Here is a 13,447-nt window from a genome sequence, read left to right as displayed (position 1 = left end):
ACAGCAGCTATGCTAATTCCTCTCCACTGCTTCTCTCTTTCTACCCATCCCGAGGCATCCAGAAATTGTACCAGTTGTGTTTGTTGTCTTTTGAAGATTTTGGACCTTCAGATCCCAACCCTGTGAGGATCCTGAGGGATCTAGAGATGCTCCAGTTTTCTTCCACTTCATGAAGATTTCAGACATTCAAAGAGGAGATGCCATCTACATGTGATCTTTGAGGGCAACATCCTCCTAATCAATAAACAATTGTGACTGTATCTGACTGTAGAAAGGAAATTATTTATAATAACACTCTCTGGTGTTTATAACAGTTTATAATCACACCCTCCAGTGTCACCCAAATGAGGATGAGGTTCACTTTTGAGTCTGGTTCCTTTCAAGGTTTCTTCCTCTTCCATCTAAGGGAGTTTTTCCTCACCACAGTCACCACAGTCACCTCAGACTTGTTCATTAGAGATAAATACAAACATTGATAAATACAAACACATTTAAATATAAGTCTAATATTAATCTTATTCTTATTCTAAACTATTCTTTGTATAATAAACGTTTGTTCTGTAAAGCTGCTTTATGTCCATTGTTAAAAGTCGTATACAAATAAAATGTAATTGAATTGAATGCTAAAAACCAAAATTTAGATAAGTATGCTCTGTGTATAGGCTTATATTCGACTACATAGAGATAAAATTGTTAATCATAAGACAAAAAGTTAAAGAGGCTCGGCTTCAGGACCATAACATTTGACTATGGTTTGCCTTTCCTGGAATATATGCAGATTTCTTCCAAACAGCACTGGCTAAAGAGAAGAGCCTTTGTATTGTTGGTTCAGTGAAAAAGTTGGTGATAGGACATTGAAAGTGAAAAATGTTTATGGTACAGGAATAGACTTTAACATTGATGACTTTTTCACTTTAAAGTTTCTCTCTAAAGCCAAGGATGAGAGGTTGTGGGAGGAGATGTTGGAAAAGAAGCCACACCAAAGCTACGGCTGCTCTGTTAGTGGTTCTTGTGTTGATGATGTCATCACTGCTGTTCAGTTGGACAAACCTGAGCTTCTCCATCACTACAGTTTCGCCATACATCAGCACGGAGAAGAAGGGAGAACGATGAGCTCTTTTAGTCCACGTGAGTGTTTACTCCTTATTCTAAATTAAATCTCTGCATAGAAAAGACGCAGGATAAAACTTAACTGAATAATATATCTGGATTTTGTTTGTGCTACTTCAACAGGTCTTGCTATGTTCCTACTGACTGTATTCGCAAATATCAGCACTGCTCCATCCCGTAAGCTCATATGTAAAATTCTAGTAAAGTAAAGTGACGATTACAAAAAACACAAATTTGACTAAACATATATTATATATTAACAATCAATTGTATTTGAAATTAAAATTAATGAAACATTTGTACAGTTCCTATCACTGGGTTTAATGAAGTATTAATGGTCATTATGGGTTATTAAGTAACAGATAAAACAGGATAAGTGATTTTATAAATGTTTTTATGTGGAGCTGTACAAGTAAATGAGCTTTAACTATAGAACTGATAGCATAAAACATTCTGGGTTAAATTTACTTCATCTTAATCTTCATCTTAATTTTTAAAAAAAAAAAAAAAAAATTACTTATCATGTAGCTACATTAATTTAACCTTAATATATATCTCTCATCCTCAGAGTCTTGTCCAGCATATAGAACCCTTTCTGATCCATGGCGCAATGTTGGCTTTTGCTCCAGCATTTATGATAAGAATGACAGTAAGCTGATAGAGGGTTGGTACACCTTTAGTGGTGTAAGTGGAGACCAAGTAGTCCCTTCCTGCGTACCTGCCCAAAATATCACCAACGCAAGTGTCACAAATTACAACTTATTCACATGTAATTCAAGCATCAACTCCACCAATGTTGTGAGTTGCAGCAATGGATTAACTGCCTACTATCTCCGACCTATCAAAGGAATTTATTCTACACGTAAGAAAACTTACATTGTGCTAAAGAAAGATCTGTGAGTTTGATATTTGTTGTATGTTGTCATCAGTTCTTTCTGGCCGTTTCTTCTCATTTTATGATTACGATTGTTAGCGTTTGTTTTGTTATTAAGATGCAATCAAGTCTGTACTGAATTGTTTGCAAGCAGTGTACATTTGAACAAAATAATCAACACATTTTTATTAAGTTGGCATGATACGTTTTTATTTCTTATAGTTACTGCAGATCTAAAATCCCTACTTCACAGTAACAAAACAAACATAAAACAGAATTTGAATCTGTAATGAATCTAAAATGATTGGTTTGATTTTAAAGTTACTCTGCCATCCACAGGTCATTCATCCTGCAATAGTTCTTCTTGTGGACCGAATGCTTACTGCGGTACCGTTTATGGCAGCTGTGTGTGCAATCCTGGCTTCATATACTCAGCAAATGGATGCATAAGTATGAGGATATAAAACCCTGAAAAAATCTTTAGTGGATATGTTAATATATGACTAAAATTAGGATGAGGTTGTGTACAAGGAAAATATGACAATTTTTTCACAGCTTGTTAAATGATCTTTTTTAGTTATCACAGTGTCTGCAGATTTCAAGGTAAGATTGAATGAAAAAGTTTTTGTAACCTTTAGTGATATTTTTAAAGTGAATTTTAAATGTTTTGTCTAGGTTCTTCACCGTCTTTGGTATCAAAACCACACACACCACTTTTTTTTAAATTTTTTTTACCATCAATGCATTAATCAGCAGAGCATTCTGGCATTTATACAAATCCCTATGCAAATAAATTAATTCAGCTGAATTTCACTGAATGCACTTATTTGTGTGAATTTAGCCTTACATTTGTGATGAAGCTACAAGAAATTTACACTAGAGCTTCTTTATCAAATATAGGGGCTTTTTACAGCTGGTCACTTCATGTGTTTTCTGTGATCCGATAGCTATCCGATGGTAAAAAGACCAGGTCTAAATGCCCTCCGAAACATTTTAGAGACGGATATAAATCCGATGGTACAAACCCCTTCAGGAGGTGGTCTGGGACGCATTTCAGATGAAACTGGACAGGTGTAAATGAATGTGGTTGTTCAAGCCACATACGTCAGCACTATACTCCTCCCAAACAGAACTACGTCACTCAGGTGATCTTTCACCCAGGCGTCTCGTCGGGTCTTAAAACTCGCTGCTGCTGCCAGCAAAAACACAGCAAACAGTAAATGCTGTTTTTTGTAGCAACCGCATACACCAAAGTGTGTTCCATTACAATTACCCCGGAAATGAGGTAAAATATATTTGCATTTTGGGCGGGAGCAGAAAGATCGGATCGATATCCGATTCGCTGAGACGCGTTTATGTGGCCTAATGTAAATGGAACAGTTTTAACAAATCAGATAGCTATCAGATAAGAGACAACACGTGAAGTGACCAGGTGTAAAAAGGCCCTGAGAAAACTGAAGTCAAACAGTTTTTTTAAAGTAATATTTTTTGCACAAAATAGAAATGTACTTACTTTGTACAGGGAAGATGCTTTTCTGTTTAACCAGTTTCCATAAAATTCAGATAACTTTACTGTAAAAAAAAAAAAATGAGCGAGTTTGCACAGAAAAACTGTACAAGATTTGTTTGTGCTAACTGATAATATTATCTTTATATCCATTTTCTCATAAATGGATTTTTAAAACACTTAGGAATTAGCAACATTAAGGAATAAATGGAAATTACATGGCACTTGAATTTCACTTAAAAGTTCATTTTGTTGTTGTTGTTGTTCTAGAATGCAACATCTGCATATAATTTTCTGGACAATCTTGAGAAACTCCTAAACAATACAGGTCCACTAGAACAGAAGGTAAGACATGTTTATGATGTAACGATCTGTTTCCTGAATGTCCGGATGATCGGTGCGAGTGCATGTGTAATGACTGAATGTTTCTCTTGTTGTTGACAGACTGTGGAACTTTATTTGGACTCAATAATGAATGTTTCATCCATCATTGAAAATTCTACTGATAATATCTTCCTAATCTCCTTTGGAAATAAAGTACTGTCTGTTACTGAGAAACTGTTGGTGTCACTAGTGACACCAACAGAGACCCAGAACAGCACAAGCATTACTCTCAGCAATTTGGGTATAGAACCTGCTTTCAAAATTGCTTTAAAACACTGAACATTTTCTGAAGCTTATACTACGAGTTACTCTACAAGATCTACTAATTACATTTTTGGATATTTTCAGAGAGCCAAGTATATACAGTTGGAAATAAAACTTCCTTGAGTGAAATCCCCCTTCTGAACACCAGCAATTCTTCTCTGGATATTGATCTCATTGGGATTTCCAAGAAAAATAATGGTACAGTAGTTATTTTTTGAAGTTTAATCTTAAATTTTATATTATATTATATTATATTATATTATATTATATTTATATAAATATGATGATATTTCAGCCAGTGGCAAAATATCTGTTACTTTATTTTAATATGATAATATGTAGAGGACTACAACTATTTTAAATATCCACATGGCTTCAAATAAACAATTTTAGACATAAAAGGTAAATGTACTTCAGCACAGTAATCTGCGTGATGTTTTAAGAATGCAGACCACCCTTTTTTTTACCAACCGATATTACCAAAGAAATGCAGCATTTTAAAATGGCATTCTGGTGGCAACTTCAGCTGAAACCTTAAAGCTCATTAACAAAAAACTCCAAATGTACACTTCTTCGTATACTATGGTCACCACAGCGAATCATCTGTTTCCACATAACTTTACCATCAGCATCCTCTACTCTTGCACCAATTAACTTCATGTCCTGATTTAACACATCCATATACCTCCTCTTTGTCATTCCTCTTGACATCTTACCTGCAGCTCCATCTCCAACATCCTTCTACCAATATAACCATCTCCCTTCTCTGTGCATGTCCAAACCATCTCAATCTATCCTCTCTGTCCTTGTCCCCAAAACAGCCAACCTGAGCTGTCCTTCTGATGTGCTCATTCCTAATCCTGTCCATCCTCGTTACTCTCTCTGTACTTCTCCATTAACATTCTCAGAGCAAACATTACATCAGTTGTGCTCTGTCTAGTCATGAAGCCATACTGCTGCTCACAAATATCCACTTCCTTTCTTAGCCTAGCTTCCACTACTCTTTCCCATAGCTTCATTGTGTGGCTCATCAACTTTATCCTTCCCATCTCCATCTCTCTGTTTCACTAATCTGTACAAGTCCATCTCACCTTCCGTCATGTCTAACCTGGCATACAACGCTTTCTGTTTGGTCTTTGTCACGTCTGTCTTCACTCTGCATTGTGATTCCTTATAATTCTGTCTATATTCTTCTGTCCTTTCTACATCCCACTTCTTTTTGGCTAGCCTCTTCCTCTGAATGCTGTCCTGTACTTGCTCGTTCCACCACCATGTTTCCTTACCTTCTTTTCTCCCTCCAGATGACACACCTTGCAACCTCCTACCTGTCCTGACCACCCCATTTCTCTATCTATCTATCTATCTATCTATCTATCTATCTATCTATCTATCTATCTATCTATCTATCTATCTATCTATCTATCTGTTTCTATTAATTATCTTTTTTAGCATTGGGTATATAACATGAAATCTAAAATATTTGATTCACAGCAAAATGAAATTTTCCCAAACGTTACAGTTGTACTTTTAATTATTATTATTATTATTATTATTATTATTATTATTATTATTATTATTATTATTATTATTATTATTATTATTATTGTTGTTGTTGTTGTTGTTGTTATTTTTTCTCCAGGATCAGCTGCTGTGATCTTTGTGAGCTACAGCAACATGGACAACATCCTGAAACCTAGCTTCTTCAAACCAAATTCCAGCACAAATAAAATCATGATGTCCTCTGTGGTGTCAGCAACACTTCCTAATATCACTAGCATGAGCTTCACTAAACCAATTCATTTCACCTTCAAACATACCCAAGTAAGTTATTTTGACTAATCATATCAGGTGAGTTTAATTGGTAAAGCTATTTAGATTATCCAATGTAGACACTCTTCAAATATTTATTGTTGATGTTAAATAGATACGCTATAAATCAGAGAACATTAGCCTGTGGACAGATTTTAACAGACTGAATAGTACTTGATAAATAATGTAGTTGGGCTAAGTGAAAGTGAAGTGACGTGACATACGGCTAAGTACGGTGACCCATACTCAGAATTCGTTCTCTGCATTTAACCCATCCAAAGTGCACACACACACGTGAACACACACCCGGAGCAGTGGGCAGCCATTTATGCTGCGGCGCCCGGGGAGCAGTTGGGGGGTTCTGTGCCTTGCTCAAGGGCACCTCAGTCGTGGCCGGCCCGAGACTCGAACCCACAACCTTAGGATTACGAGACAGACTCTCTAACCATTAGGCCACGACTTGCCCCAATATAAGAAATGTATGAAAAAAGTCATGAATACTGGTGATGTGCTGTGAACAGCAGTGTTGTAATGTAACGGAGTACAAATACTTCGTTACTGTACTTAAGTAGAAATTTCACGTATCTGTACTTTACTTCGCTATTTAAATTTATGTCAACTTTCACTTTTACTCCACTACATTTCCTAGATAAAATGTCTACTTTTACTCCGTTATATTTCCACTAAACATCTTCGTTACTCGTTACTACAAAATAAAATCAGAAGAAATGTGTGCGACTGCAATAAGGGAGGTTTGGTGAATCACTGCTCCTAGATTACATTACGCTCCACACGCTCTACGGAGAAGCACAGGGACGCGCAGCGTGCACGCGCAGTCAGAGCTGGAGGCGCAGCGTGCACGCGCAGTCAGAGCTGGAGGCGCAGCGTGCACGCGCAGTCAGAGCTGGAGGCGTTTATCTATAATGTTAATCGGCGGAAAGCCGCAAAGAGGCAACCAAAAGCAGTGAAATGTCACTATTCTTATTACCAGAGTTGTAGCACAAACAAAATATTAATGCAAACAATCCATTCAATACTAAATAAAAATAAAATTTATTGATTTTTTCTTTGTCTTGTGAATATTTTTTTTATTAATGACTGCATTCATTGGACACAGTGTTTGTAGAGAATGCACACATACATGAACTGATTTGATTCCCTTCTTGTTTTAAATTCTCACTGAGGGCTAAAACCCCCTAAAGATGAGACCCTAGAACCCCCTGCTCTTATGCCTACAGAAAATCACTGAAATTTTATTTTTTACTTTTACTTCAAATACTTAAGTATATTAAATATCAGAAAATGACTTTTGATACTTAAGTACAGTAAATATCAGATACTTTAAGACTTTTACTTGAGTAATATTCTAAAAGGTAACTTTCACTTCTACCAAAGTCTTTTTCTAGTACGATACTTGTACTTTTACTCAAGTATTGCTTTCTAGTACTTTATACAACACTGGTGAACAGTAGAGTTATTTAGCCTTATTGGTTAGCAAATCGTCTATAGAGTACTGATATATAAGGTGTAACAGTAACTTTTTGTTGTCCAGGATTTAGTCAAGGCAGCAAATCTCTCCTGTGTTTACTGGAATGAGTCTGTATGGGTTGAAGATGGTTGTAGCATCACAGAGAATAAGACTTACTCAGTGTGCACCTGTACTCACCTGTCTACCTTCGCTCTCATCATGCAGGTCAACCCGAACCAGGTAAGTGACCAGCAGACAAAGAAATGAGTGGTTTTAACATCTACTCTTTTAACTGAAATAAATCTTCAGCTTCAGCTATATCTGTAAAAGATCCATGTACAGCCATGCTGGCATAAGCAACTAGATTTTTGGTCAAAATGTGCTGTTAGGTAGTTCTTTTGTCAGATGTATTGATAGATGATGATTGTTTCATTTGCAGATACCTAGTGGTGGATATGATGAGCTCATAGAGATCATTAATATAGTGGGTGTATCCGTGGGGATGTTGTTCCTCTTCCTGACTGTATTAACTCTTGCTGTTTGCCAGCGAGGCCAAAAAGTGACCAATGTGGCTTTGCTTAACCTGTCTATAAGCTTATTTTCTGCTCACTTGGTTTTTCTGCTCAAAGAACAATTCCTGGAGAACATAAAGTTTACGGTAAGTGTCATTCCTATGTCTTTGGGCTGTCATGGTTCTTCATTGTTTAGTAAGCCATTCTCCTGAAATAAATGCCCTCCATCTAAATAACACATAAAACCTATAGCATAAAACCTTTCTCAGAAGTTCATGGCTAAGGTTTAAGGGACGATCACGGCAGGATAAATTCATGTTGTTTCTCCGATTAAACCACTTTTTACCTGTTCACTGGCTTTTGGTTGTCAGTTACCTTTAAGCAGAGACACAGAGGTGTCATTTATTCCAGATGTTTAAATAAGTAAATTATTATAGTAAATTAAATTAACATAGCACTGTTAAATATAGTCTTTATTTATTTATTTATTTATTTATTTATTTATTTATTTTTACTAACCAAAACCTAATTGGTTGATTTTAAATAACTTTTTTGGACTACTTTTTTCTTTTTCATTCCCCCTGCTGTTTTTTTAAAAATATTTTCTCTTAACAAACACAGTTCTTCTGAGTATATTGAGATCACGTGATATACACACGTCTCACGTTAATTACACACGTTAATTACACACGTCTCACCCAATATGCCTCTTTCTCTGTTCGGTATTCGGTGCATGTACATTGGCGCCACCTACTGGCATGTTCCATGTGTGTATTTGATGTCAGTGACGGTCAGTTTGATGACGTCAGTATACAGGATGACTGCTACGGTTTATCTGTTTATATTGGAAATAATATTAATATACAGTTACATTAACTCTCTCTCTCTCTCTCTCTCTCTCTCTCTCTCTCTCTCTCTCTCTCTCTGTCTCTCTCTCTTTTACTCTCTCTCTGTCCCCCTCTCTCTCTCTCTCGCTCTCTCTCTATCTCTCTCTCTCTTTTTCTTTCTCTCTCTCTTTCTTTTACTCTCTCTCTCTGCCCCCACCTCTCTCTCTCTCTCTCTCTCTCTCTCTCTCTCTCTCTCTCTCTCTCTCTCTCTCTCTCTCTCTCTCTTTTACTTTCTCTCTCTGTCCCCCTCTCTCTGTCTCTCTCTCTCTCTTTTTCTTTCTCTCTCTCTTTCTTTTACTCTCTCTCTCTGCCCCCACCTCTCTCTCTCTCTCTCTCTCTCTCTCTCTCCCTCGCTCTCTCTCTCTCTCTCTCTCGTCCTCGCTCTTTTTCTATCTCTCTCTCTCTTTTACTCTCTCTCTCTGCCCCCCCCCCGCCCCTCCCCCCCCCCTCTCTCTCTCTCTCTCTCTCTCTCTCTCTCTCTCTCTCTCTCTCTCTCTCAGGTGCTGTGTGAAGTGTTGGCTGGTGTCATACACTTCTTTTTTTTATCAGCATTTGTGTGGATGTTCATTGAGGCAGTGTTGCTGTACTTCTTTGTGAAGAACCTTTCACAAATGGGCTCAAAGGATTCAGAGTTGCTTACCTGGAAATGCCTGATAGTGATTGGATACGTCATCCCCCTGGTGTTTATGGGCTTGTTCTCTGGACTGATTCCTAATCCCTACACTGATGATGTGTAAGAGTCTGTTTTAAGTTTTAGTTTATCTACTGTATCTCTTGATTCTAGACAGAAAATAATATTCATTTAAAAACCACTGGTTGATTTTCATTCAGGTGCTGGATTAACACTGCTTTCGTCTGGGCATTTCTCGGTCCTGTGATTGCCATTATTGCTGTAAGTCCTAAATAAGTCATATATATATATATATATATATATATATATATATATATATATATATATATATATATATATATATATATATATATAATAAATATATAGCTACACCTTAATATTTGCAACAATAAAAAGACAAAGAAAACACATTTTATACATGAATTCTGAATCCTGATTGGTCAGAAGGTGCAGCTGCAAATCACAGGCTGTTTTAACATGGGCAACTAATTTCTATACAATGTATATTTACACATACATTGTATATATTCATACAATGAAAAATAAAACAAAATAATTTATTAAAAAAAACTGAAGCATGTGAGGATATAAAGAGGTAAACAGATTATAAACGAATGGACAAGTGGTGAGAGAAAGTCCATGTTAGTTGGCCGTGTTGTATGGAAATGGGAGTTGATTTGACATTGACACACAATAGGACAATAAACCACTGACAGAATAGAGCCTGAGACAGGAATATGATCAAAATAAAACACACAAGGACAGTAAAGAAAATAAAATGAAAGAAAAGAAAAGAAAAGAAAAGAAAAGAAAAGAAAAGAAAAGAAAAGAAAAGAAAAGAAAAGAAAAGAAAAGCCATGAAACACTTAACATGGCATGTACATCTTTGCTTAGTCACAGTGTTATGGACTGTATATTAATTTATACACTTGACTCACAGATCAACTTTCTCCTGTCTTGTGCGATCATCGTAATTCTCCGGCGCGCTTTGTTAAAGCTGGATAGTTCTGTTTCCAAACTAAAACACACCCGGTAACACACATCACACTCCTGAGTCATTACAAGATTATATGATATTATATGATATTCATAAATACTCTCTCTCTCTCTCTCTCTCTCTCTCTCTCTCTCTCTCTCTCTCTCTCTCTCTCTCTCTCTCTCTGTAGGAGTCTTGTGTTAAAAACCCTGCTCCAGTTTGTCATTCTTGGCTGCCCCTGGGTTTTAGGTTTATTCACTAGGGAAAACAAAACGATAGACATAGCCTTCATCTGCTTAAATTCACAGCAGGGAACCATTATCTTCATCGTTCACTGTGCCCTCAACCAAGAGGTGAGATTTCAAGATTCCATGAACTTAAACATTACACTTATTTTTTCTTATATATTGTGTTTGCTTGCTTTTTTGTTTAGCATAGAATTACAAAAACACACAGTGAGGATAATGTGGATATCTACAGTGCTGTAATCTGCGTTAATCAGCATCAACAGATTACAAGAAATGTGTAAGCTTTGATAGGGTGAAGTTTTCTGTTAGGAAATGTTTATGAAGCATTTCTGTAAGGAGTCTCCAGTTTCAGGGCTTGGTCAGAGTTAAAGCTGTAAGTTGTAGGACATGTCCAGGTTTCATGAAGATTTCACACCATTAAAAGTGTTAAAATTGTTCTTTAATAAACAATAAAAAAGTAAGAACTCTGTGTATAATAACAGAACCTTCACTGTCTCATTGCACCATCTAACTTACAGTGATGACTTGATAACATCACTAAAAAATTTTAAAACATTTCAGGAAATCACAAAGTTAATACATTGTACTGTTTTACTTGATTTTAGATCAGACAGCAGTACAGGAAGTGGTGGGCTGACATACGCCACTGCTCCAAGTACAAGTCCATGGCAGAAGACCAGAGCAGAGCTTCAAATATGCACTTAAATTAATATAAAAACAACACTAATGTCTTTTTTTAAGGACAATTTGACAGTATGTCACATGACTGAGGATTATTTCAGGAAGACAAATATGACACTTTGTAATATGATGGCTGAAAGTTACCAGCTGGTTGTGTATAAAACACCCGTTAGTGTCGTTAACATGATATTAATCTACAATACACGCGATTATATACGAAATAACTTACATACAAAATAACTTACAAACTCAATACAATATTTTCTCTGTATATGTCAGAGTGAAGTGCAGAAACATCCACGTACATATGTGAAGTGTAAAGAAACCCAGAACACTAAAATCCTAACAGTGTTGTTGACTTTATCCTGACCAAATATCAGTAGTCTGCAGTTTGTTTAAAAGATTTTCATGTCATCATTTTTAAATACTTACTTACTTATATGAAAAATGTCATTTTTCTCCTCAGTTTATTCCTGTACACTATTCACGGCATAGGGCAGAAATGATAATAAAAATGCTTCTTGTCTTGTGAATTGACTTTATATTAATAATAATAATAATAATAATAATAATAATAATAATAATAATAATAATAAAGTTTTATAAATTTGCATTAAATGTATTTTTAATAATAATTTGCTACTGTAAGTAGTATCATTAATTATCTGAAATTCTTTAGTAATGCTTTATGCCATAAATACATAAGAACAATGAATGTAACATTTAAACTTTTTCTTTTCTTTGTTGTTGTTGTGAATTCAGTGTGAACACAGGAGATGGTGCTGAATAAAAAAGTTAAAAAAATAATAAGACAACTTCATTCAGAGTTATTAGAATGCAATAAATAAATAAATAAATAAATAAATAAATAAATAAATAAATAAATACTGCCACATATGTGTCTTATATGTTGTTTAAAAAACTGCAATGAATTCCATTTTTAACAATAAAGTTTTAGAGCTTTTTATAGCAAATTCAAACAAATACACTTTACTTGAACATTCAGTGATGACATTGTATATTATATTATATTATATTATATTATATTATATTATATTATATTATATTATATTATATTATATTATATTATAAGAGCTCTATGTGCTATCATCATATCATTGTTTGTTACTGACTTCCTCATTTACAGTCAGATATCATATTCACTCTGATAGTCATCTGTACCATGTGGTTCAATTTCTTTGTAAATATTCCATGTAAACTTGGATGTTTCGGGTTGGTTTAAGAGAAAAGGAAACAGATTGTCATTTGTTTCTTTTGCTTTTATCTCTCCATATTTATGAAATTCCTGTTCATCACATTATTTCTGTTATTGTTCCAACTCTACACTGGAGTGTAACATGCAAAACCTTTAACAATATATGTGCAGCTCTAACAATGTGTGTCACACTTTATGCACCGAATGCAAATGATTCTGATTTGATGATATGGGAACAAACATGTGTTTACCATCCAGTTTAATTTGGATGACAGAACTCGCTCTATAGGACAGACAAGGACACTTCAACTAAACCCAAATATGACTCTCTTACTGAAAAGTGAGTAATTAACTAGCAGACAGAAGTGTGTGTGTGTGTGTGTGTGTGTGTGTGTGTGTGTGTGTGTGTGTGTGTGTGTGTGTGTTAGCAGTGGGAGTTATATATTTTAACCATTCAGGACATTTCTTTTTTTTTGTTTTTCACCTGTAGACAAAAATGAATAGTACAAAAAGTGTGTTTTTAGTTTAGTGTAGGAAATATAATGATGATGATGATGATTATTATTATTATTATTATTATTATTATTATTATTATTATTATTATTATTAGCACTAGCTGGTTGGTGAAGGAACTGTTTCTAATAGTTGTTGTGTTTTGTTGATGAAGGATAGTGTTGTAGTGGTGTTGAGTGCAGGGTATATATAGTGTAACACAGACACAGTATTCATTTTAATTTTAGTGATTAATCTATTAAACAGTTGCACTAATAAAATCCAGAGATTAAGAGCGTTAGAGATCTTTTCCTCATTAGATTGAAGGAATGTTTGAAATGTTTCATTGATTTCCTCCTTGTTTTTTTCCCTAATGACTGGAACGATA

The 13,447-nt window shown here is 35.2% G+C and overlaps 1 protein-coding gene across 2 annotated transcripts; it reads left to right on the top strand.

Annotated features, from left to right (window-relative positions):
• Positions 1 to 858: 858 nt before the first annotated feature.
• LOC132839492 (adhesion G protein-coupled receptor E1-like) lies at positions 859 to 11,865 on the top strand. 2 transcript variants are annotated; one of them, XM_060860496.1, is made up of 16 exons: positions 859 to 1,128; positions 1,234 to 1,287; positions 1,679 to 1,972; positions 2,324 to 2,434; positions 2,562 to 2,587; positions 3,762 to 3,836; positions 3,936 to 4,116; positions 4,224 to 4,337; positions 5,779 to 5,960; positions 7,501 to 7,656; positions 7,856 to 8,074; positions 9,316 to 9,548; positions 9,647 to 9,707; positions 10,387 to 10,478; positions 10,613 to 10,775; positions 11,276 to 11,865. In XM_060860496.1, the coding sequence occupies exons 1-16, from the start codon at positions 960 to 962 to the stop codon at positions 11,378 to 11,380; spliced, it is 2,235 nt and encodes a 744-aa protein (XP_060716479.1). In that variant the 5' UTR covers positions 859 to 959; the 3' UTR covers positions 11,381 to 11,865. The 2 variants fall into 2 exon arrangements, with proteins under 2 accessions (XP_060716479.1, XP_060716480.1); XM_060860497.1 differs by lacking the exon at positions 7,856 to 8,074.
• Positions 11,866 to 13,447: the final 1,582 nt, after the last annotated feature.

Source organism: Tachysurus vachellii, chromosome 24 (genome assembly GCF_030014155.1).
Source record: "Tachysurus vachellii isolate PV-2020 chromosome 24, HZAU_Pvac_v1, whole genome shotgun sequence".
Taxonomy (NCBI): Eukaryota; Metazoa; Chordata; class Actinopteri; order Siluriformes; family Bagridae; genus Tachysurus; species Tachysurus vachellii.
This window is presented reverse-complemented; position numbering and strand designations above follow the sequence as displayed.